This window comes from Drosophila sulfurigaster, chromosome 2L (assembly GCF_023558435.1).
Source record: "Drosophila sulfurigaster albostrigata strain 15112-1811.04 chromosome 2L, ASM2355843v2, whole genome shotgun sequence".
In the NCBI taxonomy this organism is placed as follows: Eukaryota; Metazoa; Arthropoda; class Insecta; order Diptera; family Drosophilidae; genus Drosophila; species Drosophila sulfurigaster.
In genome coordinates this window covers 19,595,846-19,617,577 of record NC_084881.1, presented here as the reverse complement: position 1 = coordinate 19,617,577, position 21,732 = coordinate 19,595,846, and the positions used below count along the sequence as shown (strand labels likewise).

Sequence of the window (21,732 nt, the reverse complement as noted above, 5' to 3'; positions counted from 1 at the left end):
CGTTGTTGCTTTCCCAACCGCTGATAAGCTTGTTGATTAGAGAAAGTTGTGTCGTCGGTCAAAGCAGTCAAAGTTGTAAATTAAAACTTACGTGTCAAGCGAAAATGGTGCTCGCTTTAATTAGCTCTTTGGAGCAGCTTGTCGACCAATATCAGCTTAATCTGCTGCAATTGATATTCATCATATTTATCGTGACCATCGTGCTCCTGGGCAGTTTAATGACTTTAGTGGAATCGCATCTACCGAATAGTATTAGACAATCATTTCGGTATGGCAAACACAGTCATAAGGGTGCCACTGATGCGCTGATCAATCATCTGGAAGTGCCCAAGGCGTGGTTCAGTCACTTCTATGTATTCGCATTAGGTTGGTCGATGCTCGCACTTTATTTCATCATTCGCAGTGTCATTAGTCAAGAGGTTGCACCAGAATTTGTGCTCCGCTTCCTAGACTTGATGTGCGGGGGACGGCAACATCGCCAAGTCCAAGTCGACAGCTCAACGGCACTGTTGGCATCGCTTCTGCTCGGTTTGCAGTGCGTTCGTCGTTTCTATGAGACGAACTTTGTACAAATCTTCTCCAGGCGCAGCAAGATAAATCTTTCCCATTATGCCGTTGGATATATGCATTACTTTGGCGCTGTGACCTCACTATTGTCTAACACGGCTGGATTTGTTCGTGGCTCAAAGCCAGAGCCTTTCACGCTATCTCATCTATCGCTGCTGCAGTTGAGCTACATCCTCATCTTTCTGTTCGCCTGCCATCAGCAGTATAGCAGCAACATGGTGCTGGTGAATCTTCGCAAGAATGCCAAGACGGGCGCCGTCCAGACCGAAGAACATTTGCTGCCATCGCAAGGTTGGTTCAATTTGATCTCATCGCCTCACATGTTCTTCGAAGTAGTTATGTACTATTGCTTGTCGGATCTAATGACGCCCATCCGCACATGGAAGCTCATATTTGTGTGGGTGGCCAGCAATCAGACAATCAATGCGCTGCTCACACATCAGTGGTACAAGGAGAACTTTAAGGATTATCCCAAGCGACGACATGCCATCATTCCCTGGCTGCTGTAGAAGATTGGGGGATAAGGAGATGAAGCATCGATTACCTTTAAGAACGAGACTTATTTTATATTGAATACATAATATAATATATATTTTATATTATATTGTATATAGAGGCAATTTGTAATTTAGTAGTGGCTTTTATTATTAAACTTGTTTTACACACACGTCGAGTACTTGGTGCTTGGTGATTTTGCTTTTTGGAATTTGAACTATAAAACGTTAATAACGATCCACTCTTGAACCCTCGTCATTGAAAGCTGTTGGCCTCAGTCGGTTCTATTTAAACAAGAAGCTGCAAAGCGGGAAATTTAATAAAAGCAAAATCAATAAGAAACTAATAAACCATTTAGCTTACCTATATGGATAACCCTGCGCTTTGGAACGGAATACAGAGAGTAAGAAGGAGAAGAATACAGTTAACAAGACCAAACCGACCATGGCCATAATGCGATTTCGATTGTTTGCCTTCTGCGTGCCCGACTCAATTAACAGAATCATGCCCAGCACAATCATGGCATCTGCAAGAGAATAACCATAAAATATTTCATCAAATTGTCTGTCTCTCTCATAAATAACAAAACCCCAACCCCACAACTCACTTAAGAACATGACAATGTAGGTCTCCACCACCAGCTGGCCCTGCGAGGATCCATGGATGTAGGCAACGCCGCCATTCTGCGTCTTGTGCACCAAGGGTGGTCCTCGAATGTGATTCCACATCTGACCCGAGATCATGGCGAAGCAGAAGAACAACGCAATGGCGCCCCACAGATTCTTGTTGTACAGGAATTCCAGATTGTTGCGTCTGATGTAAAGGAAACTGCCCACCAACGCTACCAACGTAATCATGGCAACAGTGCCCGAATAGTTTGGTGGTCTAAAAATTCGAATGGTGATATCGGTGCGTTCAGCCACAAATTTTGCTATCGAATCAGCAGCAAAGCCCACACGATGTATGTCCATGGTGTCGGCACCTTTTGGTTTTCCCTTAGCGGGGAAATGCATGAAGACGGGCGCCGTGTTGAGACGCAGCATCTGGAAGACATCGGAACCCTCATCGAAATCGACCATGGCAAAGAAAAGTTTGTTGGAATAGATGGGCGAGAAGCGATATGAGTTGGCCACAATGCTGAACTCATCGTGGGCATGACGACAGATCTGACATTGACGTGTTGGCGCCAGCGCTGTGAGCATTACAACCATCGAATAATTGCGTGGCGTATTCTTCACATATTCACGAAACTTTTGTCCATTGAAACGCAACAGCGGCTTCTTCATGTTCATATCCACTAAGTTTTGCACGCGCTCCGACAGCGTTAAGCCCGTCTGCAATAACAATAATAAACTTATGTAAACAAATAAAGCATAATATTAACTTAACCGGCTTTTTTAATTTGCCGGTTTAATTTGAGGTTCTTTGGTTTTTATTTTGATACGAGTGACGTGGCCATCAAAGGAAGACGCTCTTTACCTTCTGTTTACCCTGCGCTGCCACAAAGATCAGGCAGCCAGCGAGCACTATAAGCGCGCACAGTAGAGTGTGGCGCAGCACCTTCATTTTGCGTTTCTTTTAATTTGTTTAATTACAAATATTTATACAAAAAAAACCAATCACAGAGTATAGCACTATACAAGTTTTTTTTTTTTTTTTGTGGCATGCAGCTGAGTGCTAGCGTTGCCAGACTGTTCACATCAATGCAAGTGTTGCGATAATATCGTTTCCTATCTACAAGGTTGTTGTGCTTAGCACTTTTAAAAATGTCGTTCATGCCGTTCGTTATCAATTAATTACAAATTTAAAAAATGCAAAACTTTTTACCTATTTACTATCAAAGAAAAAATATTAATATTGTTATTATCGCTAGTAACAGTAAGCAATATCGATAGAATCCTTGCATTACTGCCAGTCACTTTGTCATTCACACAATTTGTTCTACGGTATTATCGATGGCTCGTGAGATTGCCGTGAGCCCACTCGCGTCATTGAGACGCGTTGTTTCGTCTAAATTTTCTTTTTGTTGTCTTTTAATTTTGAATTAAAATTGCGTTTTTGATGCTAAATTATTAGTAAAGTTACAAAATAGTTGGCCATGAGTGATGTATTAAAAAACTCACAAGAGCGTTCGCGCAAACGCCGGCTGCTTTTGGCTCAAACGGTGATTTTCCCACATAAGTTTGTTGTTTGCTTTTTGTTTCAACTTATTTAAATTCTACAGCTCGGCTTGTCTAGCGTGGATGAACTGAAGAAAGTGCTAGGGAATGCCGAAGAAGATGGCAACAATTATGCCGGTGCCGGCGGCAGTCGACAGCTAAATGCTTCTGGTCAACGGGACGAAGAGGAGACAAGTGGAGGCGCATCTTCGTCGTCATCATCGAAAAAGACGCCAAGTGAGATTATTTACAGGGATTCCTCAACGTTCCTTAAGGGCACACAGTCTTCCAATCCGCACAACGATTACTGCCAACATTTTGTGGACACTGGACAAAGGCCACAGAATTTCATACGCGACGTGGGACTCGCAGATCGTTTTGAGGAATATCCCAAGCTACGTGAACTTATCAAGCTGAAGGACAAACTCATCCAGGACACCGCTTCGGCACCCATGTACTTGAAGGCTGATCTCAAAACGTTGGATGTGAAAACTCTAGGCAGCAAATTTGATGTCATCTTAATTGAACCGCCACTCGAGGAATATGCGCGTGCCGCGCCAGCTGTGGCTACTGTCGGAGGTGCACCGAGAGTCTTCTGGAACTGGGATGACATACTTAGTGAGTCCCTTTAGCCTAAGGGGGCAGTTCATTTATTAATCCCGTCTTTTTTGCAGACTTGGATGTGGGTGAAATTGCCGCCCATCGTTCCTTTGTGTTCCTTTGGTGTGGTTCCTCGGAGGGTTTGGACCAGGGTCGCAATTGCTTGAAGAAGTGGGGCTTTCGTCGCTGCGAAGACATCTGCTGGATACGCACCAACATTAACAAGCCGGGACATTCAAAACAAGCGATTCCCAAAGCGGTTTTCCAACGCACTAAGGAACACTGTCTGATGGGCATTAAGGGTACCGTTCGCCGCTCCAGCGATGGTGACTTTATCCATGCTAATGTGGACATAGATTTGATCATATCGGAGGAGGAAGAATTCGGTAGCTTTGAGAAACCCATTGAAATCTTTCACATCATCGAGCATTTCTGCCTCGGACGTCGACGTTTGCATTTGTTTGGTCGCGATTCAAGCATTCGTCCAGGTTGGCTGACCGTCGGTCCTGAGCTGACCAATTCCAACTTCAATGCGGAGCTATATCAAACGTATTTCGCCGAGGCACCGGCTACCGGTTGCACCAGCCGCATTGAGCTGCTGCGTCCCAAGAGTCCGCCGCCCAATAGCAAAGTGCTGCGTGGTCGTGGACGCGGTTTTCCCCGTGGTCGTGGCAGGCCTAGGTAGTCGAACTAATTTTAGCGTGTTAAGAGAAAAAGATGTTCACTAGAAGGTGGTCCTGCAATCTGTGTATTCTGTACAGTTTGTGTGGATGCTTCTAAAACTAGACTTAAGGATAAAGATAACGATTAAAAACCTAATGCTGCTAAAGACTCGTGTTGATTTTTTCATCAGCCTAGCTTATCACTGATCATCTCATTCATGAAGAGTTTTTTCATCCATTACTGGCAGTTGGTCATATCCAAGCTGATTCTAATGGTAATTGAAAACCTAATGTTGTAGACTGTGATGTTGACTCAGATGTCGCATATAAACATCCAGCTCATCATCCTGCTCGTCATCAATCACAGGCTGCTGCTCCTTAAGCTCTTCTTCATCGTCATCATCGCTGCCATCAAAATACGCATCTTCTTCATCGCGTTCCAGTTGCTTCAAGTCATCCAACAGCACATTGTCATCCACTGCGCTGTAATCGAAATCCTTGTCCTGGCCACTGAGAAAACGCTCCTTCATAAGTCCCATAAATTCATTGCGCAACAGCTCACGCTCTGCGGGATTATAAAACTCGGGTGTGCTCAACTTGGTGACAGTTGGAGCCATTGTACTGCGACTTGTGGAGCAAGCCACGGGCTCATCATCCTCAAAGCCGCCCCATTGCCGACGACATGCATCGGGCACCTCGCACTCCGTGCTGTTGACAGGCTCGAGTGTCGGTTCGAGTTCTGGCTCAGGCTCTGCTGCTGTTTGTTCCACTTGTTGCAGTAGCTCATCGCGTTGCCGCTGTTCCAAAGTGTGCATCAAAATGCCGGAGAAACTTGTGTTGCGAACATCATAACTGTCGCGTTGTTTGCGCTCCTCTGCGGTCAAGTGTTGGCCAACTAGCTCCTGATACAGCTCGGGAGCACGCTGCATCATTTCGTGCTCGCTGAAGTATTCGCCTTGCTGGATCAACTGCAGCATCGCTTGATATCTGCGATTTTTTACGCAAACTTTGCGTGTGTGCAGCTTATGCTTAAAATTCTCGAGCAGCTCGCGTATATCTTCGTTTTGCTCTTCGTGATGCAATACGCTTAATTGCTGCGAAGTTAAATAGCTGCCGAACCGTTGTAGAAAGCTTTCACGATTTTTGAGAAATACATCTCGAGCGATTTGTTGCTTCTCCACTAAGTTCAGCTCAGGATCGTCAATTTGCTGGGACTTGAAGATAATGGTGGCATTCTCAGCCAGAGACTTGAATATGTCCAGCAGTTGTGCCGACAATTCGGCAGCTGTCTCCGAATTCTCCTCGTCGTTTCCATTCGTAATTTGCGTCATGGCAAGCAAGAAATTAACTTTTTTGTTGTGTAAACAAATGCTTCTTCTTATTGAGTCGCTTTTAAGTTTTCGATTAGTTGCATACTGCTCATGCAATAACAATTGCTCGATAATTGAATACATCTGAGGCTATCGACTATTGCTTCTTCAAGTAGTGACTATCGCTTAGCTTATGCCATTCGAGTGTTAACGTGGCCAGCTGTTAGCGGCGCCAGCTGTTTTCTTTTCTTTTTATTTAGTGTTGATTATAAACAAGAGAGGCAACCGCTGTAATCAGTTAAGCGCAATCAACACAATAAAGGGTAACGACGCCTCAACTAGAGCAATATTTATCGCTACTGCAGCGCGCGCGTCGAAATCGCGAATGATGACTAACACAGGCAGCAGAAAAATACCCGTTTTTAGATTTGCTTGCAAGCGTTAAAAGCACACGCCACAATGTCGGACGTTGATTGGGAATTTAAAATGGAATTGGACACAATTCTGTCCGACGGGTCTAAAGCCCTTTGCCAACGATACCAACGATCTGTTGCCATGCTTCCAGAAGACACTGCTGCAGTTTCCTGTCTACTCCATATTTGCGGTAATATCCGCCTACAATTTCGGAGGAAATCACACACAAAGCATATCGCGCAACCGATGTCAGTTGCAATTAATCGCGATACGCATTGTGCTAAGCATTATATTAGCACTGCTGCCCGTATCCAAGATATTTGTGTTCCATCGTGCGGGCATCGATTTGTATGCCGTTGATGTGCTCGTCGTTGCTGCCGAGTGCATCATGTGGCTGGTGCATTGTGGTAAGTTAAAAGCTACTCCCTCCCTTCTCTTAATAAGCAATTATCACTTATTTGTGAAATTCTTTTTCTGTACGTGTGTCTATAAAAACACACACATCTGAGAGAGTGTAAGAGGTAGAGCTAGCAATATTTTGTTAATAACACATGTGTTATTGTATATTTACACACTCATTAAGTTCGTTTCTGATCGACCACCTCAGCTAATTTACATCAAAACCACAATTTTAGATTGTGGTCTAAGATTAAATTTATTCATTTTAAAATAAAAAATCCAATGAATACGTACCCCGATAAATTGTTGTGTTCTTTTTTTAGGCTACCTGCTGACTGCTCGACACTTTGGCACGCTCAGCCATCGGGGCTCGCTGCTGCTGAATGTGGTCTGGCTGATGGTTGTACTGCTGGATGCGGTTTGGTTGCGTACTAGTCTCCATTTTGAATGGTGGCCCTGGAGCCTGGCCACGCTGCTCTGTGATCTTTGCTTTGCCGCCACCTTGATTCCCAAGGGCAACGCCATTATCTCCACTTCAAATGCGAACAGTCAACGGGATCGTGAGCAGGAAGCTTTGCTGTCGCAGCGTTACACCTACTTTCACATTGAGCTGAATGAGGCGTTGCTCGGTCATGCGCAGGACGAGGCCAATTGGGCATCACGCTTTCTGTTCCATTGGGTGCAGCCGCTGATTGACAAAGGTGTCGCCGGAAAGCTTCGTCGCATTGAGGATCTGTTTGATCTGCCGGATGCCTTGAATATCACACGCTTAAGCGAGCGTCTTCACTTTGCTTTATCGCAATCGAAGAGTCTGCTGCGCGCCCTGCACAAAGTCTTTGGTCTGGAGTTCTATTTAATTGGCTTGCTGCGGCTGGTGGCGGACCTCAGCAGCTTTGCCGGACCGTTGTTGCTTGGTGGTTTGCTGAAATCCGACGAATCTAAGCCAACTAATAGTGCTTACTACTATGCCTTGGGGCTGTTGGGCTCGACACTGCTGTCGGCGTTGTGTGGATGCCACTTTGATTGGCGCATGTCCATGGTCAGCATGAAGATGCGCGTCGGTGTCATCAATAGCATTTATCGCAAGGCACTGGAGGCGCGTGGCGTACGGGAATCTCGTCCGGATATGCTCAATTTGATGTCCACGGATGCGGATCGCATCGTTAACTCGTGCATCAGTTTTCACTTCTTCTGGAGCATTCCCTTCAAGCTGTTTACCACGCTCTACTTGCTGTATCTGCAGCTTGGCGTCGCCTTCTTGGCGGGCGTGATCTTTGCGGCGCTGCTAATACCCGCCAATCGTTGGCTCGCCAAGCGCATTGGCATCTACACGGTTGGCCAGATGACGGCCAAGGATGCACGTCTCTCGGCCACCACAGAGACAATGCAGGGCGCCAAGCAAATCAAATCGAATGCCTGGGAGCCTATCTTTATACGCAAAATACGTGAGCTGCGTCAAGTGGAGATTAAATTTCTGTCGAAGCGCAAATATCTCGATGCCATGTGTGTGTATTTCTGGGCCACAACTCCAGTGCTGATGAGCCTGCTCACCTTCAGCGTTTATGTGCTGATGGGACACAACTTAGTGGCCTCTACAACGTACACAAGTGTGGCGCTGCTCTACATGTTGATTGGTCCCCTGAACGCTTTTCCCCTGGGTGCTCAATGGCCTGGTGGAGGCTTGGGTATCGTTACGTCGAGTGCAGCAACTGTTGGATGTACCCAATCTGGAATACTCCAGCTACTACAATCCCATAATGCGTGGCAGTGGCAGCAGCAGCGCCTGTGATGGAGCAACCAGTGTGCTGCAAATAAAGAACGCAAGCTTTGTGCATGACAGCAATGAACAAGAGACTGAGACGACTCTCAGTCAGTTCCAACTCAAGGATATCAATGTAGACATCAAGGCGGGTCAACTGATCTGCATCGAGGGACCGGTGGGCGGTGGTAAAAAGCAGCTTTCTCACCGCCATCGTTGCCGGCCTGCAGTGCGTCGATGGCGAGGTTTGTGTTCAGGAAGTGACCACAGGCTTCGGCTATGTGCCGCAATCGCCGTGGCTGCAACGCGCCACCATACGCGACAACATTGTGTGGGGTAGCAACTTTGACGAACAGTGGTATAAGACTGTACTCTTTGCCTGCGCTCTCAACGATGACATTCGCACCTTGGGCGGTGATCTGATGGGCGTCGGCGAGAATGGCAGAACTCTATCCGGTGGTCAGCGAGCACGTGTTGCGCTGGCTCGCGCTGTCTACCAGGACAAGAAGGGTGAGTAGTTTAGATTACAGAATTATATCGATTTCTTACATGATTCATTCATTCAGTTTATTTGCTGGATGATGTGTTGTCTGCGTTGGATGCACATGTGTCTAATCACATCATACGTCATTGCCTGCTGGGTCTGCTGAAGCACAAGACACGCATTGTGGTCACGCGCAGCACACAGTTGTTCTTCCACGCCAATCAGATTCTGAACATCAAGGATGGTCGCCTGACACCCAGCGATTACATGACCGAGAGCATTGATGTCAGCCAGGATATCGATGACGATTCGCAGGAGTTGATGCAAGGCACCTTGGAGTTGCCAAATGCCGCTGATACGGACAACAAGAGTGTGGATAGTTTGCTCATGGAGGAATCACGTGAATATGGCCATTTATCGGGCAATGTATTCAGTTGCTATTGGCGTGCTCTCAGCACTCCACTCGCTTCGGCCGTGTTACTCTTTGTGCTGCTCATGCAATTGACGCGCAATTTGAGCGACACTTGGCTGGCGAATTGGGTCACGGAGGCTACACTCGATGGACATCCAAATGACACAACGCTACAGCATGTGCTTATGCGACCGGGGCAGGAGGCATCCAATGAAACCGCACACTCCACGAGTTACTATTTGGGCATCTATGCGGCCATTGCATTGACCAATTCGCTGGTCACCTTAGGGCGTGCCTTTTTATTTGCCTACGCGGGCATTAAAGCAGCTATCTTTCTGCACGAGCAGATGCTGAAGCGCGTCATGTTTGTGAGTATCCTCTGAGAAGTTCATTACCACAATTTATGAATGTTTTTTCTTGTATTTTGCAGGCCAAGTTCAATTTCTTCGATGTCACCTCGGTGGGTCGCATACTCAATCGCTTCAGCTCGGACACAAATACTGTGGACGATTCGCTGCCCTTCATAATGAACATTCTGCTCGCCCAATTCGCCGCCTTGTTGGGCTCCTTGTGCGTTAGTCTCTATGCCATTCCCTGGCTGATCCTGATCGTTATACCGCTGGTGCCCATCTATTTGAATTTGCAGCAACGCTATCGCCACGCCTCGCGCGACATTAAGCGACTGTCCAGCAACGCAATGTCGCCGCTTTATACGCAATTTACCGAAACGCTTCAAGGTTTGTCCACCATACGCAGCATGCGTGCCAGCGCTCGGTTCCAGCGTGACTTCCAGGGCAAGCTGGAGGAGAGCACCAAGGCGCAGTTGTCATCGGCCGCCGCACAACAGTGGCTCGCATTGCGACTGCAGTTGTTGGGCGCTTTGTTCGTGGGCGGCGCTGCCATGTTGGCGGCTATAACTTTGGCGCATGCCACAAATCCTGGCTTCGTTGGACTGTGCATCTCGTATGCGTTGTCCATAACTGGACAGCTGGGTGACTTGCTGCATGCTGTGGCCGAAACGGAGCAGGAGCTGGTCGCCGTAGAGCGTCTGGATCAGTATCTGCAACTGGAGCCGGAACAGAATGCTGATGGCAGCGCCGATCCGCCTTTTGGTTGGCCCACCCAAGGTGTGCTCAGCTTCAAGCAGGTGCAGCTCAGTTATCGCGAACACTTAGCGCCAGCGCTGCGTGGCATCAGCTTCGAGACGGAGGCCTTCGAACGCATTGGCATCGTGGGACGCACGGGAGCCGGCAAGAGTTCATTGCTGGCCGCCTTGCTGCGTGTGGCGCCAATCTCGCAGGGCGACATCTATCTCGATCAAATGAATCTAAATACGTTGGCGTTGAGTGTGCTACGCGAACGCATTGGCGTCATCACGCAGGAGCCTTTCCTCTTTGCAGGTGCGCTTACATTGCAGTCTCTTGTTCTAGTTCGAATTTTAATTTTTTTGTTTTGCAGGCACTGTGCGTGAAAATCTAGATCCTCGACATAGCTTCTATGACTCGGAGATCTGGCATGCCATCAAGAATTCCGCAGCAGCCACATTGCTGGTGCAACAGCTGGGAGGACTAGACGGACATATCGATAGTGGTGGCAATAACTTGTCCGCCGGACAGCGGCAATTGTTGTGCCTAGCGAGAGCATTGCTCAAGAACGCCAAAGTCGTATGCATTGATGAGGGCACCTCCTCGCTGGATGATGAGTCCGATCTCAGCATGCAGCAGGCACTGCGAAATGCCTTCAAGAGTTGTACGCTCATCTTTATTGCACATCGATTGCGTGGTCTCCAAGCTATGGATCGCATCATTGTGCTCGATGATGGACGAATTTGTGAGCAAGGCAAACCGCAGGAATTGGCCAGCAATTCGTCGAGCATATTCTTTAGCATGTTGCAGGCACAGGATATCAGTCTGGAGGATTTTGCCAAAGTCGATTAGCAATTGTTGCTGTGCATATTCAAATTTTTCATACATGCTTACTATTTATGTGTATTTATTGTTTACATAATTTCTAATTTTTAAATGTGTATTTTTAGTTGATAGTTTTACCAAAAATATTACATTTATATTTGTGTATTTGTATTCGTATTTATTTGTAATCACAGAGATTACAAGAAACTGAATTCGAAATTACAATTGCATCTATTTTTTAATAAACTCTTTATAATGCCCACAAAAATAAAATTGGAATTTTCAAATTACATGGAAGTACTTAAATCACTTTTCATTTTGTTTAGTAATGTATGTTATCAAAAATTTGGTTGGTAATTTTTGTGTGAGCGTGGATTTAAACTTTAACAAATGTTGAATTTTAATGTGTTTTGTGTTGTTGCTTATACATTTTTGATTATGAGTTATTTTTGCAAGTGTTTGCCTTAAGCTGGATTCCAATATTGTTATTCTTATTTTCAACCACTTTTCTGTGGCACGTACAATTAATTTTGGTTAATGCATCCAATTTTTTAATTTGGTATTGTGTGATCTTTAACGATTTTGAAAATATATTTTTTCAAGGGTTTTCCTCAAAATTAGTTAAGTATATGTATGTCTATTCATTTTTGATTTTGATATTTCGAAACTTGTGTGTGACTCGAACAATTTCCATTCAAATTTTAATTGTCTATAGATCGACATGATTGCTGATCAACTAATGCTTTCTTAACATTGTGTTATTGACTTTAAGCATGCGGTGTGTTTTTCTTATAAAGCATAAAGTTTTAACTATGAACTGATATTATATACTGAAAGTTATTTAACAATTAAATGAAATACTGTACAATTAAAAAACAGCAAGCTAAGTGATTATATAATCTTAGCTGGCCCAATAAACAAATTATAACTATTACTTTTCGTATTTGTCAGCTAAGTGATTAAATAATTTTAGCTTGCCCCATAAACAAATTGGATCTGATTAATTCGTTTGTGGTTATGTGAATGTTGTGTTGAGATAAGTATTAACTAAAAAATGAGTGCTTTTGCTGTACTAGAAACTTTAAATGTCTGAGGAGAAAAACTTCTCAATGGGATTGCCAGTGATGTGCTCGAACTGTTGCAGTTGATAAGGCGACTTGGAGAGCATCTCGTTGATGGCGCGCTCGTAGAGAGCGGTGTACAAACGCAAATCCATGTTCGTGTGATCCTGGCAAGAAAAGCATTATCAGTATAATTGCAAGTGAATGTTAAAGGTGTGTGTTAGAATTGTTATGTGTCAGTTTGTGTTATGAGATTAGTGCACAAATGAGACCAGTGATTAGTACATTAGTCCATATTATGGCAAACTCATACAAATACCTTAAGTTGGAGACGCAGTCCACAAAACGCTAAAAACGCAGCAAAAAAATGGTAAATCAAACATATTGACCAAAAATTATGCGATTATTGTATAGTGTGTAAGATCGTAGATTTACAAGAACTTGATCTATCAAGTACCTTTAGATCGCGGCGCACCAAGAATATGATGCGACGCAAGTCGTGAACGGGTTGGGAAATATGCTGATAGGATGCGCTCTCACACTTCAAGATGATTGCACGCACATCGATGAACTCACTATGGCAACGCTCATAGAAATATGGATACTGAAATGGTTAAGATAGGTGTTAATATTGCATGCCTTGTTGTACAGTATAACTCGCTTAACTGCCTTGATTTTTATCACGTTTGTGACTGGCTTCATTCAATATGAATATTCTAAAATATTAGCTAAGTATTAGTAGCTTTTTTCAATATTGAGGACTTAACTACCTCCATACTTTTTCCAGTTTAAATGTTAAATATATTGTTACCTCAATAATCAAGATAGTTGTATCTCTAGGCAGTCAAGCAAATTATACTCAAGTTGCAATTGAAACTCACATAATTGAGAGTAAACTGCTTTTGAAAGAAACGATCAATGTGCTGTAGCAGCATAATACGATTGCTCAGCTCAACCAATTTGCGAGTCATCTCGCGGCGCAATACACTCAATGGTGTTGAATAGGGCTTAACATCTTTGTGACGACATTGAGCCTTTAGCTTTGGCAGTTGAGTTTTGATCGGAGCCTTTGCGGACTCAACTGTCTGTTGCCAGTTGACAGTTGGCTTCCAGTCCATGGGCTTGCTCTTTGGCGGCGATTGCGATAACTGTGGCTGCTCCACTGGATTTGCCTCCTTTAGCAGCGGCGTGTATGTGCCAGTCTTAAGATATGTGCCATTGGCATTGACACAGCGCTGTGCCTCCTCCGAATCCTGAACCATAGTGTACAAATAGTTCATATTGTTATCATCCAAGTTATCATTATTTTCGAGAAGTGGATTCAACTCTTCTGGATCGGTGCTTTTCCGTGGTGTGCTGAAAGCATTGGGCCCATTCTCGAGGGTGGAAATGTCGATGCCGTTAAGCGTTTTATTGCTCGAATTGGAATCGCTGCTGCTGTCATTGTTGTTGCAATTCCTATTATGCATATCCATTTTGGTGAAACTGTTCTTCTGATTCTGCAGCATGGCGTCGAGATTCACAAACGATTTGATGATCATCTCGACCATGGTCAGTGTTGTGATCTGCCAGCAATCAAATGCACCCATAAAACCATCGGGCAGTTCGTCCTTGATCTTGTTGAGACCCTCGGGTGTATTGTACACATATCCCTTCAATAATATCCACGAATTGACAATGCGTGTAAAGACGAATATGAAATCTTTCACAGCCCAGGCAATGCCCTGTGAATTGATGTTGGGCAACACTCCATCAGGACGCAAAAGATCCTGCTTAAGGCGGGCACAGAGTGTGTCCATCTTCTTGAAGCATGGCCGCTGACGATGTGCACTTGCCACTTGCTCAGCAATCGAGCTGCCGTAGAGCGAAATGTGCGTGATTTCCTTGAGACGTTGCTTGGGCAACAACACCTCCGAGTTGCGTAGATTGCCCTGCAGAGTGCCATACTGCTGACCATCGCCAATGAAATCAAACAATGAGGTGTTGTTGTTACACGCCTTGCTGCAAATTATGTAAATGTTGGAAGTCTTTTTGAATAGTTATTTCATATTACTCTCACTTACTTGTCGCCCATCTCCTGCTGTGGTTGTGGCATTGGTGGCGCATCGCCAATGAGGTCGGTTTGTGTGCTGGCATCACGACTACGCTTCACAATTCCCTGCGTCTGGGTTGAATTGTCCTTTGTCATCTGTTGCTGATGCTGGGGGCGATTTGGGTTCGGCGCACAACAAAGCACATACAATTGTCCATTGGTGTTCATCGAGGCTGAGGGATAGAGACACGGTTTAGTCCTTAATTAAGGAATCGAATATAAAATATATTGTCTAATTGGTATATGTATATGTTTATCTACATTATTAATTTATGGAAACACACACACATATATGCAACAAACATAAGAGCAATGAATTCTTTCTAAGTTGTGAATTATTTTAATTTACTAAAATAAAGTGTTTTAAAATAATTTAAGGAAATTAAGTAATACATTTTCAGGACTCATTTAGAATTTTGGCTTAAGCTTAAAGATGAAACGTATCTGCAAAAAGAATCTGATCCCATTTTCAGATTCTTGAATCCGTGGTTATCATTCACGGCTCTCAGATTCTCAGCATCTCACAAATAAAAATTGTAACCGTAAAATGAGAACCGCGAATGAGAACATTTCGTTTTTTTTTTTGCGGATGCTTTTCGTTTTCGTTTCTTCGTGAATAATAAATTAGCCAAAGTCTAGACTTACCTGAGCTACTGGCATAATACTGAATATTGGGCACGTAGCCAAAGCGTCCCGACTGTTGTCCCGGCGCATACGCATGACTTTGCTGCTGCGACGCCTGCGTTGGAGGCGGCGGACAAGGATGCGATAGAGAAGGTGCCGCTTGGGGTGCCATGCCACCGTTGCCCATGTACGGAGGAGCGCGCCCGGCCTGGGCGTATACTGGGGTACGCATCCGCGGGGAGGGGGCGCTCATGGCCCACGAGCTTTGGGAGACGTGCTCCTGCACATAGATGGTGTCGGTGACCGCCATGCGGGATCGATCCATATAGGTGTGTTGTTGGTACATGGATTGCTGACAATGCGCTTCGACGGCCATTGCAGGCAATTGCTGATACATTGGCTGATTGTAGCGCCTGTTCATTTTACATACAACAAAATGTTTTTTTCACGCAAATAGATCGAAAAACGCAACCGCACTAAAAATTGCACTAGAGAATATTGTTGTATTAGTTTGCGGTTGATTTATATCGCTAAGCAGCACACGATTTTCTCAATTACATTGGATTTATACAAAAAATGTGTATAGAAATAAAATAAAAACGAATGTCAAGCATTCAAAGTTCAAAAATTAAAAGAAAAAAAATGACAATTTTGCTCACCGGAAATTGTTGACCGAACAGGACAAAAGCAGCAACGGTAAAAACGAAACAAAAGCGACGGCGCAAAGCTCCAATTACGATTAACCAAATATCGGTAAGAATATCGATATCGAATGGAATTTAAAATACACTTAGAAAATGCTTTTTATTTTTTTTTTAATATTATTTTACATTTAAGTTTTCCAAACAAAAGTAGATCTTGTATTTAACCGAATAATTAAGTTTAAAAATAAGCAGTTTAAAATAATTAATATTAATAATTCTAATAATAAAACAAGTTTAATAAATTGTGCATAAGTACGTGCATAACATATTTAAATATTAACGTATAAATTTGAATTTTTAAATCATATTGGAATGGAAGTATCGATAATTCATCATGTGTTGACTGTCTTTGTATCGATATTAATGATTGACGCATTCGCTGTTAATAACAGTATATGGTAATGTTAAACAGCTCTGTTACGCTCATATCAAGAGGAAGCATTACATTTACTTTTTCTTTGCAAAAACAAAAATATTGTCAGAAAAAACTTAGTCAAAATGACAGAAGTAGCGAAATTTGCGGAACAAATAACAAACGATAAGAATAATACAAATGTGCGCTGCCAGTTTTGCAACAGTTTGATGCTGAAGGCGCACGAAGGAAAATACTGCGAGCAAGAAGTAAGTTTTCTCAGACCAACGATTGCGGCTTGTGCTAATGCACAGACTTCTGAATTCTTTTCCAGATAGATGTGCCGCTAATGGTGCAAAGCAAAGACAACGCAGCCGAATCATTAAGCACAGAGACTCTGCGTAATTTCTGGCAGATCGATGATATGATGACATTCGAGAACATCGGCTTCTCCCACACCGTCGATGGACGCAAGTTTCTTGTCTGCGCCGACTGTGAACGCGGCCCCGTTGGATACCATGAGTTGGCGACCAAGCGCTGTTATCTAGCGCTACAGCGCGTTGTGCATTCGGAAAAATAATTGGCGACTGGTCACACTCGCAATTAACATCCATAATGTACTGCCTCACCTCGATTGTAATTTAAAAACACAGCTTAGCAAGCAGGAAAGAGTGTGTAATATAATTAAGTTAATTGGTTCGCATTCCGCATAGAACGCATACACCATCATTTTTGTTTTTATTTTTTTTATATTTATTGTTTTTCGCTCAAACATTTTACAATTTTATTGCATTATAATTATTGCATTTAAGGAGGAGATTCAGAACTAAAAAAAATAATGGTCACTATAAATGTTGTTTTTGTGTGGCTTACAAATTGTTGTAACTAAAATGTACTTTGTATGGGTTTCTTTTGTTTTTTGTATCTGCGGTTTTCCCAATTTCCATTATGCGCCCTCGCTTCAACTTTTTCCTAGATTGTAGCAAAGGGGAATCCCAATAGGATCAATGGTTCTTTGTTTTAAGTTTTCTTTTTTTTTATTTTCTTTGGCAGTTGGTTACAACGAGTGTTCAATATGTATGGGGAGCGTGATTATCGCTTGGCCTCTGGCGATGTCCATTAAGCGTGTTTTTTTTTTAGCTTAACCTAAATGGTTTGATTGGGGATTGAATTCAATTGGTTTATATCGTTATCATTATAAATTTGTCTAGAAGATTTGTATTATATTTATGAAAATGTTTAGCAATCATTGTTGATTTGTTATTTGTTAAATACTTTTTTGTTTAGCTTTCGTTTGGTTTGTTAGAAAACGTTCTTATGAAAATAAAAAAGGGAACTCAGAGCAAAAGTGTTAACATTTTTTTTTTGTATATGTATGTACTACTAAGTTTTCGTTAAATGTTTTTTTTTTTAATTTTTATTTTTATCATCTTAACTACAACGTTTCATTTGATTAAATTTAATCATTTACTTTTATAGGGGGGCTTCGAATACTTTTCATGTTGTAATTACGGTAGGTTTTTGTTGTTGTTGTATTTCTATTATCATTGCTGTTATTAAATACTTTAGTTTCAAAATCCATATTATTGTAATGACATAATTTTATTGGCCAATTGTTGTTTGTTTCATTTTTTTTTATATACACTTAAAGATTTGTTTCTTTTTGTTTATAAAGCTTTTGCCATTTGACATTGTTGCTGAAATTAAACTGCAAGAGAAATACTTGGTGAGATTAAAGATTTAACAATGCTGAAAGAGTAAAATTACCAACTTACCAACTGTAGCAACTGGTGGAGCATAAAGTTTTTGTTGTTTGGGCTTTTTGTTTTGTAGATCAATGTGAAAAGTTAAAGGACGAACTAAAAGGTTCAACAGAGCAGAGGTGTGAGGAAAAATAGAGAGAAAAATAAACATAAAAAACAACAGAATTGTTCAGCTGAATTAACGCTGCAGCCACTTGAAGGCGCTCAATATGAGGCCAACGGTGCCAAGCATGCCCAAAGCCGAGATGCCGCTAAGCGCAGAGGCGCCGTTGCAGTTATCGGTATCACAGGAGCAGACCACCTGTCGGCCACCAAAGCCGGCGCGCTGATAACAGTAATTGGTCGATGTTTGATTCTGGAAACCGCAGGTGCGTATCACACGGCTATCTGGTGGCACTGCAAATACCCAAGACAAAAAAGAGACGATCTTTCAATGTGCATCTAAGAGTTGTTCACTTGAACTTACGGCTATTCACGGAGAACTCAATGATCTGTGTGATCTTGCGACAATAGGTCGGTATGCCCTTGCCGCGTGTAGAGTAATCCTCCTGGCAGTCCTTCAGCAAATTATCTGGGGGTATATCCAGCGCACAGTTGGCGTCTTTGTGGCTGTTGCAGACAAAGCATTTGATGGCAGCGCCTGAAAAAAAAATGCATAAATTATTTAGCTATTTTCTTAGTGCTTTTGAAAATGTGCTTTATTTAAAGTTGATAAAAGAAATTTAATTAAACTTGAATTGTTTAGTGATGTTGATAAATTATCTAAATTGGTTATTTGTCCATAAGGTTCATCAAGTCAACATCATCGGGAATTGGAATAGCAATATGATAAACAAAATTTAAATTCTGTTCCTGGATTCGTCATCCATAATGTTCATCTAGGCAGCAACAATCAAAGTAATCCTGCTTGTGTCAATTAAAAAAGTACAATTGCAATACAATTGCAATATTTACTTAGCTCGCATACGCTTAACCTTAATTGTTAAACAAAGAGAATAAAACAAGTGTAAACAAATATCCGCGACACTGCATTGAGCTCTTTTTGATTGAGTCGTTGACTTAGCTAAATTGAATTTAAGGTCGTATGCGACACGACACGAGATTCGCATTATTATCCGACAAACAACAACAAATACGAGTATGTTATGCTTTTGTTTATGAAATGTACCTCCGCCTCGATTGCTCACTCGGTGCTTCTTCTAAGTAACACTCCCTGCCATTCCTCGTTTATTATGCAATTGATATGCGCTTTTGCCACACGCTGTGCCAAAAATGGCACATTGCAACCAAAATGAACAGAAAAACAACGCCTCCATTAGAGTCCGCCCGTTAGGCCTGATGGTAATTAGTGGGAAACTGACGTTCGCTTCCATCAGAGTTTACTTGTTAATGGACTTCAATAACTGACTTTGCCACCATCCCCCCCAAAGCCAAAGCAAGAGGCCCAGTTTCTGGCCTCCAAGTGTGCTTACATAAGGCGCATTGTTGTCGAGTGCTTGGCCAGACAATGCACAACACAATATCTAAGACAACGAACTCAAAAGGCGCACAAAAGGTAGCTCAACGCCCCTTTGAGATAGTTCCTAGAATATCATGTGTCCTATAAATATTAAGTATACGCATTAAGCAAACATTAAAGCAGTTTAATGTAATTACTTTGCCATTCTAATGGCAAAATTGCAGTGACCGACTAAAAGGTTTGCTGTTTCTTACAACAACAATTGATTTCAATATAAAACTTGAGAATTATAATGAAATTGTAATTCTTACTTCAGACTTTTATTTTTTTGCTTCTCTGTCTTCAATTTGAGTTGTTCGTCATGTTTAATTGTAGTCAATAAATGCTGTTGGGGAATGCATTGATTGCTTTGCCCATAAATTGATTTATTGAGCTATACGCTATGCCTACAACTATGCTATATGTATTCATGTGCATATCTAAATCGGTTCCTTATCTTCTATTAATAACGCTCTTTTTGCTTTATGTAAGTGCGTCGACTTGAGTCACAGTTTGTGGTGATTGCAAGGGAAGACGAGATGGAAGGAAGTATTGCATTTGGCCCCCAAGCCTGTTAACCAAATGACAGGCAGGGCAAATGGAGCAAGCGAGTGTGCGCATGTCCCACATACACACACACGCAGTTGAAGGAAAGGCAGGCGGCAGGAAAACTGCGAATTAAGATGGGGATTAGATGGTCGCGACTTTTTCTCTCTCTCTATGTCTGTATATGAGATCTATGACAAGTGGGACTGCATATCGACAATATGCTAATGGTATACGGATAGTAAAAGTGCCAATTAAAAAAAAGGACTTTTCGCATGTCACAAGGAACTACAGAATATTCGGGTGAATGGGGTGCAATGAATTCAGCGGTTTGGGTGCCCAAAAAGGCGCCATTGTGGCCGGCACTGACTGGCGTCAGGGCGTCAGTGTGTCATATTCTCTCTCTCTCTCTCGCTCTTTCTCTTTCTCTCACTCTCTTTTTTTCGGGGGCAGTGCAGGACGTGCTCAGTGACAGAGTTAAAACTTCCACTCGCTCTTTCTCTATCTCACACACTCTCTGTTTCTTTGCCGTGTACGCATTATGTAATCACAAGCAGATTTCCCTTTTTTCTTTTGCTTTTTATTTGAAATTTAAATTGAGTGGCTTTGAATTTGAATTTTTCCATTTACCTTGCTGCACGGCAATTGCCAAAATGAGCGCGCTAATCACATAGATGTACTGCATTTTGATTCAATTGGATATATTTAAAACGATTGAAAAACACACAGTTTAAAGCTCTTTGTTTTTAATAATATTTTCACACTCGAATGTTTCGATTTAATTGTTAACTTCTTTAGGTGTACTACTCCTGTGCTTAATCCTCTTTTTTTTGTCAAACACTTTTTATGCTGCTGCAAAGAACAAGCGATAAACGGCGCTAGGCGACAACGAGAACGTCACAACGACAACAAGCGACTGAAGAACTGTCGACGCAGCTTGCCCGACAAATGTGGAACGAATAAGCAGATGAGCACTCGGTCAGATAGCGTCACAAACGCAGCCTCAGCCACAGTCACAGCCACAGCGTCTAATGGTCGTTGAGCTTTTGAGCGAGCTTTTGCTGGCTCATGCTATACAGCGCGAGCTTTGCGGTTCTCTGAGAGTCCTGTGGCTCTCACAAGGAGAGACGATTTGCACATGCCAACATAAAATTTGGTGCTTGCGATCTATGCAAATGAGGCAATTAAATTGTAATTAAGCGCAACATGTCGGAATTGGATTTGAAGCTATTCTTAACCCTGAGCGCCACTAAAACTAAATGGCGAGCGAGACATTTTTGTTTAAATCGCACGTGCATCAACGTAATAGTGTCTGGAGCTGTGTAGCTACATATGTTCCATTGCTTACTGGTGACATAAATCTATCTGCCCAGCTTATTAATTAAGCTTAATCGTAAGTTTCCTTTAGCCTATCAAGTCGACAACCGTCGTCAAGTCGTTCGAGTCGCAGTGCCAATTGAGCTAAGCTATTTTTTCTTTTTTGTGTGTCTTCTTTTTTGCAATTGTGCGTTGCTTTTGTGCCTCAATCAAAGCAAAAATTGCAGACCCCCCCAATCACGGTTCGAAACAAATCCCAATGTGAATTCAGTGCCTTGCCCTTTTGATTTTGCATCTCACTCATGCAATACGCCGCACACTCACTTGCACGCATTCTGTCTCTGTCTGGCTCACTTGAGCTGCGCTTCAATTGATGTCATTACCACTTTCATTTAAGCGTCGAATTTCTATAAATAGTATTTTACAGCTTACTCTAGGGTTAAAGTACGCCTAATCAAAATGCCGATAAGCAAATTGTTTCAATTTAACGGATTAAGCTATGACCGCTTAAAGCTTCGTAGCCCACAAAAGCTTTAAAGCGCACGTCAAAAGCTTGACTGTTTGGCATGAGAGACTTAGCTAAGCAACTAACAAAATACTGGTT

The 21,732-nt window shown here is 42.7% G+C and overlaps 8 protein-coding genes across 9 annotated transcripts; 4 read left to right on the top strand and 4 right to left on the bottom strand.

Moving 5' to 3' along the window:
• Positions 1–7: 7 nt before the first annotated feature.
• On the top strand, positions 8–1,954 carry LOC133844076 (polyprenol reductase). Its single transcript, XM_062277909.1, has one exon. The coding sequence runs from the start codon at positions 105–107 to the stop codon at positions 1,074–1,076; it is 972 nt and encodes a 323-aa protein (XP_062133893.1). The 5' UTR covers positions 8–104; the 3' UTR covers positions 1,077–1,954.
• Positions 1,188–2,735, bottom strand: LOC133844055 (tumor suppressor candidate 3). Its single transcript, XM_062277886.1, has 4 exons — positions 2,542–2,735; positions 1,670–2,396; positions 1,426–1,588; positions 1,188–1,362 (listed from the first exon to the last, which is right to left on the bottom strand). Exons 1-4 carry the CDS (start codon positions 2,626–2,628, stop codon positions 1,347–1,349), a joined length of 993 nt encoding a protein of 330 aa, XP_062133870.1. The 5' UTR covers positions 2,629–2,735; the 3' UTR covers positions 1,188–1,346.
• Positions 2,736–3,024: 289 nt separating this feature from the next.
• LOC133843998 (N6-adenosine-methyltransferase non-catalytic subunit) lies at positions 3,025–4,650 on the top strand. The gene is made up of 3 exons (XM_062277783.1): positions 3,025–3,226; positions 3,287–3,839; positions 3,896–4,650. The coding sequence occupies exons 1-3, from the start codon at positions 3,161–3,163 to the stop codon at positions 4,504–4,506; spliced, it is 1,230 nt and encodes a 409-aa protein (XP_062133767.1). The 5' UTR covers positions 3,025–3,160; the 3' UTR covers positions 4,507–4,650.
• Positions 4,651–4,720: 70 nt separating this feature from the next.
• LOC133844009 (coiled-coil domain-containing protein 97) lies at positions 4,721–5,965 on the bottom strand. Its single transcript, XM_062277793.1, has one exon. The coding sequence runs from the start codon at positions 5,935–5,937 to the stop codon at positions 4,771–4,773; it is 1,167 nt and encodes a 388-aa protein (XP_062133777.1). The 5' UTR covers positions 5,938–5,965; the 3' UTR covers positions 4,721–4,770.
• A 216-nt stretch (positions 5,966–6,181) lies between these two features.
• On the top strand, positions 6,182–11,198 carry LOC133848054 (ATP-binding cassette sub-family C member 10). The gene is given in 8 exon segments (XM_062283431.1): positions 6,182–6,211; positions 6,242–6,614; positions 6,930–8,254; positions 8,256–8,555; positions 8,557–8,875; positions 8,932–9,629; positions 9,692–10,661; positions 10,720–11,198. Coding segments are annotated over 8 exon segments (4,494 nt in total).
• LOC133843981 (protein mitoshell) lies at positions 8,753–15,721 on the bottom strand. 2 transcript variants are annotated; one of them, XM_062277771.1, is made up of 6 exons: positions 15,608–15,721; positions 14,970–15,436; positions 14,296–14,497; positions 13,114–14,233; positions 12,690–12,836; positions 8,753–12,399 (listed from the first exon to the last, which is right to left on the bottom strand). In XM_062277771.1, the coding sequence occupies exons 2-6, from the start codon at positions 15,367–15,369 to the stop codon at positions 12,253–12,255; spliced, it is 2,016 nt and encodes a 671-aa protein (XP_062133755.1). In that variant the 5' UTR covers positions 15,370–15,436; positions 15,608–15,721; the 3' UTR covers positions 8,753–12,252. The 2 variants fall into 2 exon arrangements, with proteins under 2 accessions (XP_062133755.1, XP_062133747.1); XM_062277763.1 differs by lacking the exon at positions 15,608–15,721 and having other exon boundaries at positions 14,970–15,572.
• Positions 15,722–16,079: 358 nt separating this feature from the next.
• On the top strand, positions 16,080–17,885 carry LOC133844016 (guanine nucleotide exchange factor MSS4 homolog). Its single transcript, XM_062277824.1, has 2 exons — positions 16,080–16,273; positions 16,339–17,885. The coding sequence occupies exons 1-2, from the start codon at positions 16,151–16,153 to the stop codon at positions 16,582–16,584; spliced, it is 369 nt and encodes a 122-aa protein (XP_062133808.1). The 5' UTR covers positions 16,080–16,150; the 3' UTR covers positions 16,585–17,885.
• Positions 17,522–20,777, bottom strand: LOC133844015 (uncharacterized). The gene is made up of 4 exons (XM_062277808.1): positions 20,442–20,777; positions 18,234–18,407; positions 17,780–18,163; positions 17,522–17,712 (listed from the first exon to the last, which is right to left on the bottom strand). The coding sequence occupies exons 1-3, from the start codon at positions 20,494–20,496 to the stop codon at positions 17,946–17,948; spliced, it is 447 nt and encodes a 148-aa protein (XP_062133792.1). The 5' UTR covers positions 20,497–20,777; the 3' UTR covers positions 17,522–17,712; positions 17,780–17,945.
• Positions 20,778–21,732: the final 955 nt, after the last annotated feature.

Excerpts from the sequence above, each read along its gene's own strand:
- LOC133844076 (XM_062277909.1), top strand. The coding sequence starts at position 105 with ATGGTGCTCGCTTTAATTAGCTCTTTGGAGCAGCTTGTCGACCAATAT.
- LOC133844055 (XM_062277886.1), bottom strand. The coding sequence starts at position 2,628 with ATGAAGGTGCTGCGCCACACTCTACTGTGCGCGCTTATAGTGCTCGCT. Across the intron at positions 2,397-2,541 it reads CAGCGCAGGGTAAACAGAAG|ACGGGCTTAACGCTGTCGGA; the intron begins GTAAAGAGCGTC and ends TTGTTATTGCAG. Across the intron at positions 1,589-1,669 it reads CTACATTGTCATGTTCTTAA|ATGCCATGATTGTGCTGGGC; the intron begins GTGAGTTGTGGG and ends ATTCTCTTGCAG.
- LOC133843998 (XM_062277783.1), top strand. The coding sequence starts at position 3,161 with ATGAGTGATGTATTAAAAAACTCACAAGAGCGTTCGCGCAAACGCCGG. Across the intron at positions 3,227-3,286 it reads GGCTGCTTTTGGCTCAAACG|CTCGGCTTGTCTAGCGTGGA; the intron begins GTGATTTTCCCA and ends TAAATTCTACAG. Across the intron at positions 3,840-3,895 it reads GAACTGGGATGACATACTTA|ACTTGGATGTGGGTGAAATT; the intron begins GTGAGTCCCTTT and ends TCTTTTTTGCAG.
- LOC133844009 (XM_062277793.1), bottom strand. The coding sequence starts at position 5,937 with ATGTATTCAATTATCGAGCAATTGTTATTGCATGAGCAGTATGCAACT.
- LOC133843981 (XM_062277771.1), bottom strand. The coding sequence starts at position 15,369 with ATGAACAGGCGCTACAATCAGCCAATGTATCAGCAATTGCCTGCAATG. Across the intron at positions 12,837-13,113 it reads AGCAGTTTACTCTCAATTAT|TATCCATATTTCTATGAGCG; the intron begins GTGAGTTTCAAT and ends TAACCATTTCAG. Across the intron at positions 12,400-12,689 it reads TGGTGCGCCGCGATCTAAAG|GATCACACGAACATGGATTT; the intron begins GTACTTGATAGA and ends TTTTCTTGCCAG.
- LOC133844016 (XM_062277824.1), top strand. The coding sequence starts at position 16,151 with ATGACAGAAGTAGCGAAATTTGCGGAACAAATAACAAACGATAAGAAT. Across the intron at positions 16,274-16,338 it reads GAAAATACTGCGAGCAAGAA|ATAGATGTGCCGCTAATGGT; the intron begins GTAAGTTTTCTC and ends ATTCTTTTCCAG.
- LOC133844015 (XM_062277808.1), bottom strand. The coding sequence starts at position 20,496 with ATGCAGTACATCTATGTGATTAGCGCGCTCATTTTGGCAATTGCCGTG. Across the intron at positions 18,408-20,441 it reads GGCAATTGCCGTGCAGCAAG|GCGCTGCCATCAAATGCTTT; the intron begins GTAAATGGAAAA and ends TTTTTTTTTCAG. Across the intron at positions 18,164-18,233 it reads TGAGTTCTCCGTGAATAGCC|TGCCACCAGATAGCCGTGTG; the intron begins GTAAGTTCAAGT and ends GGGTATTTGCAG.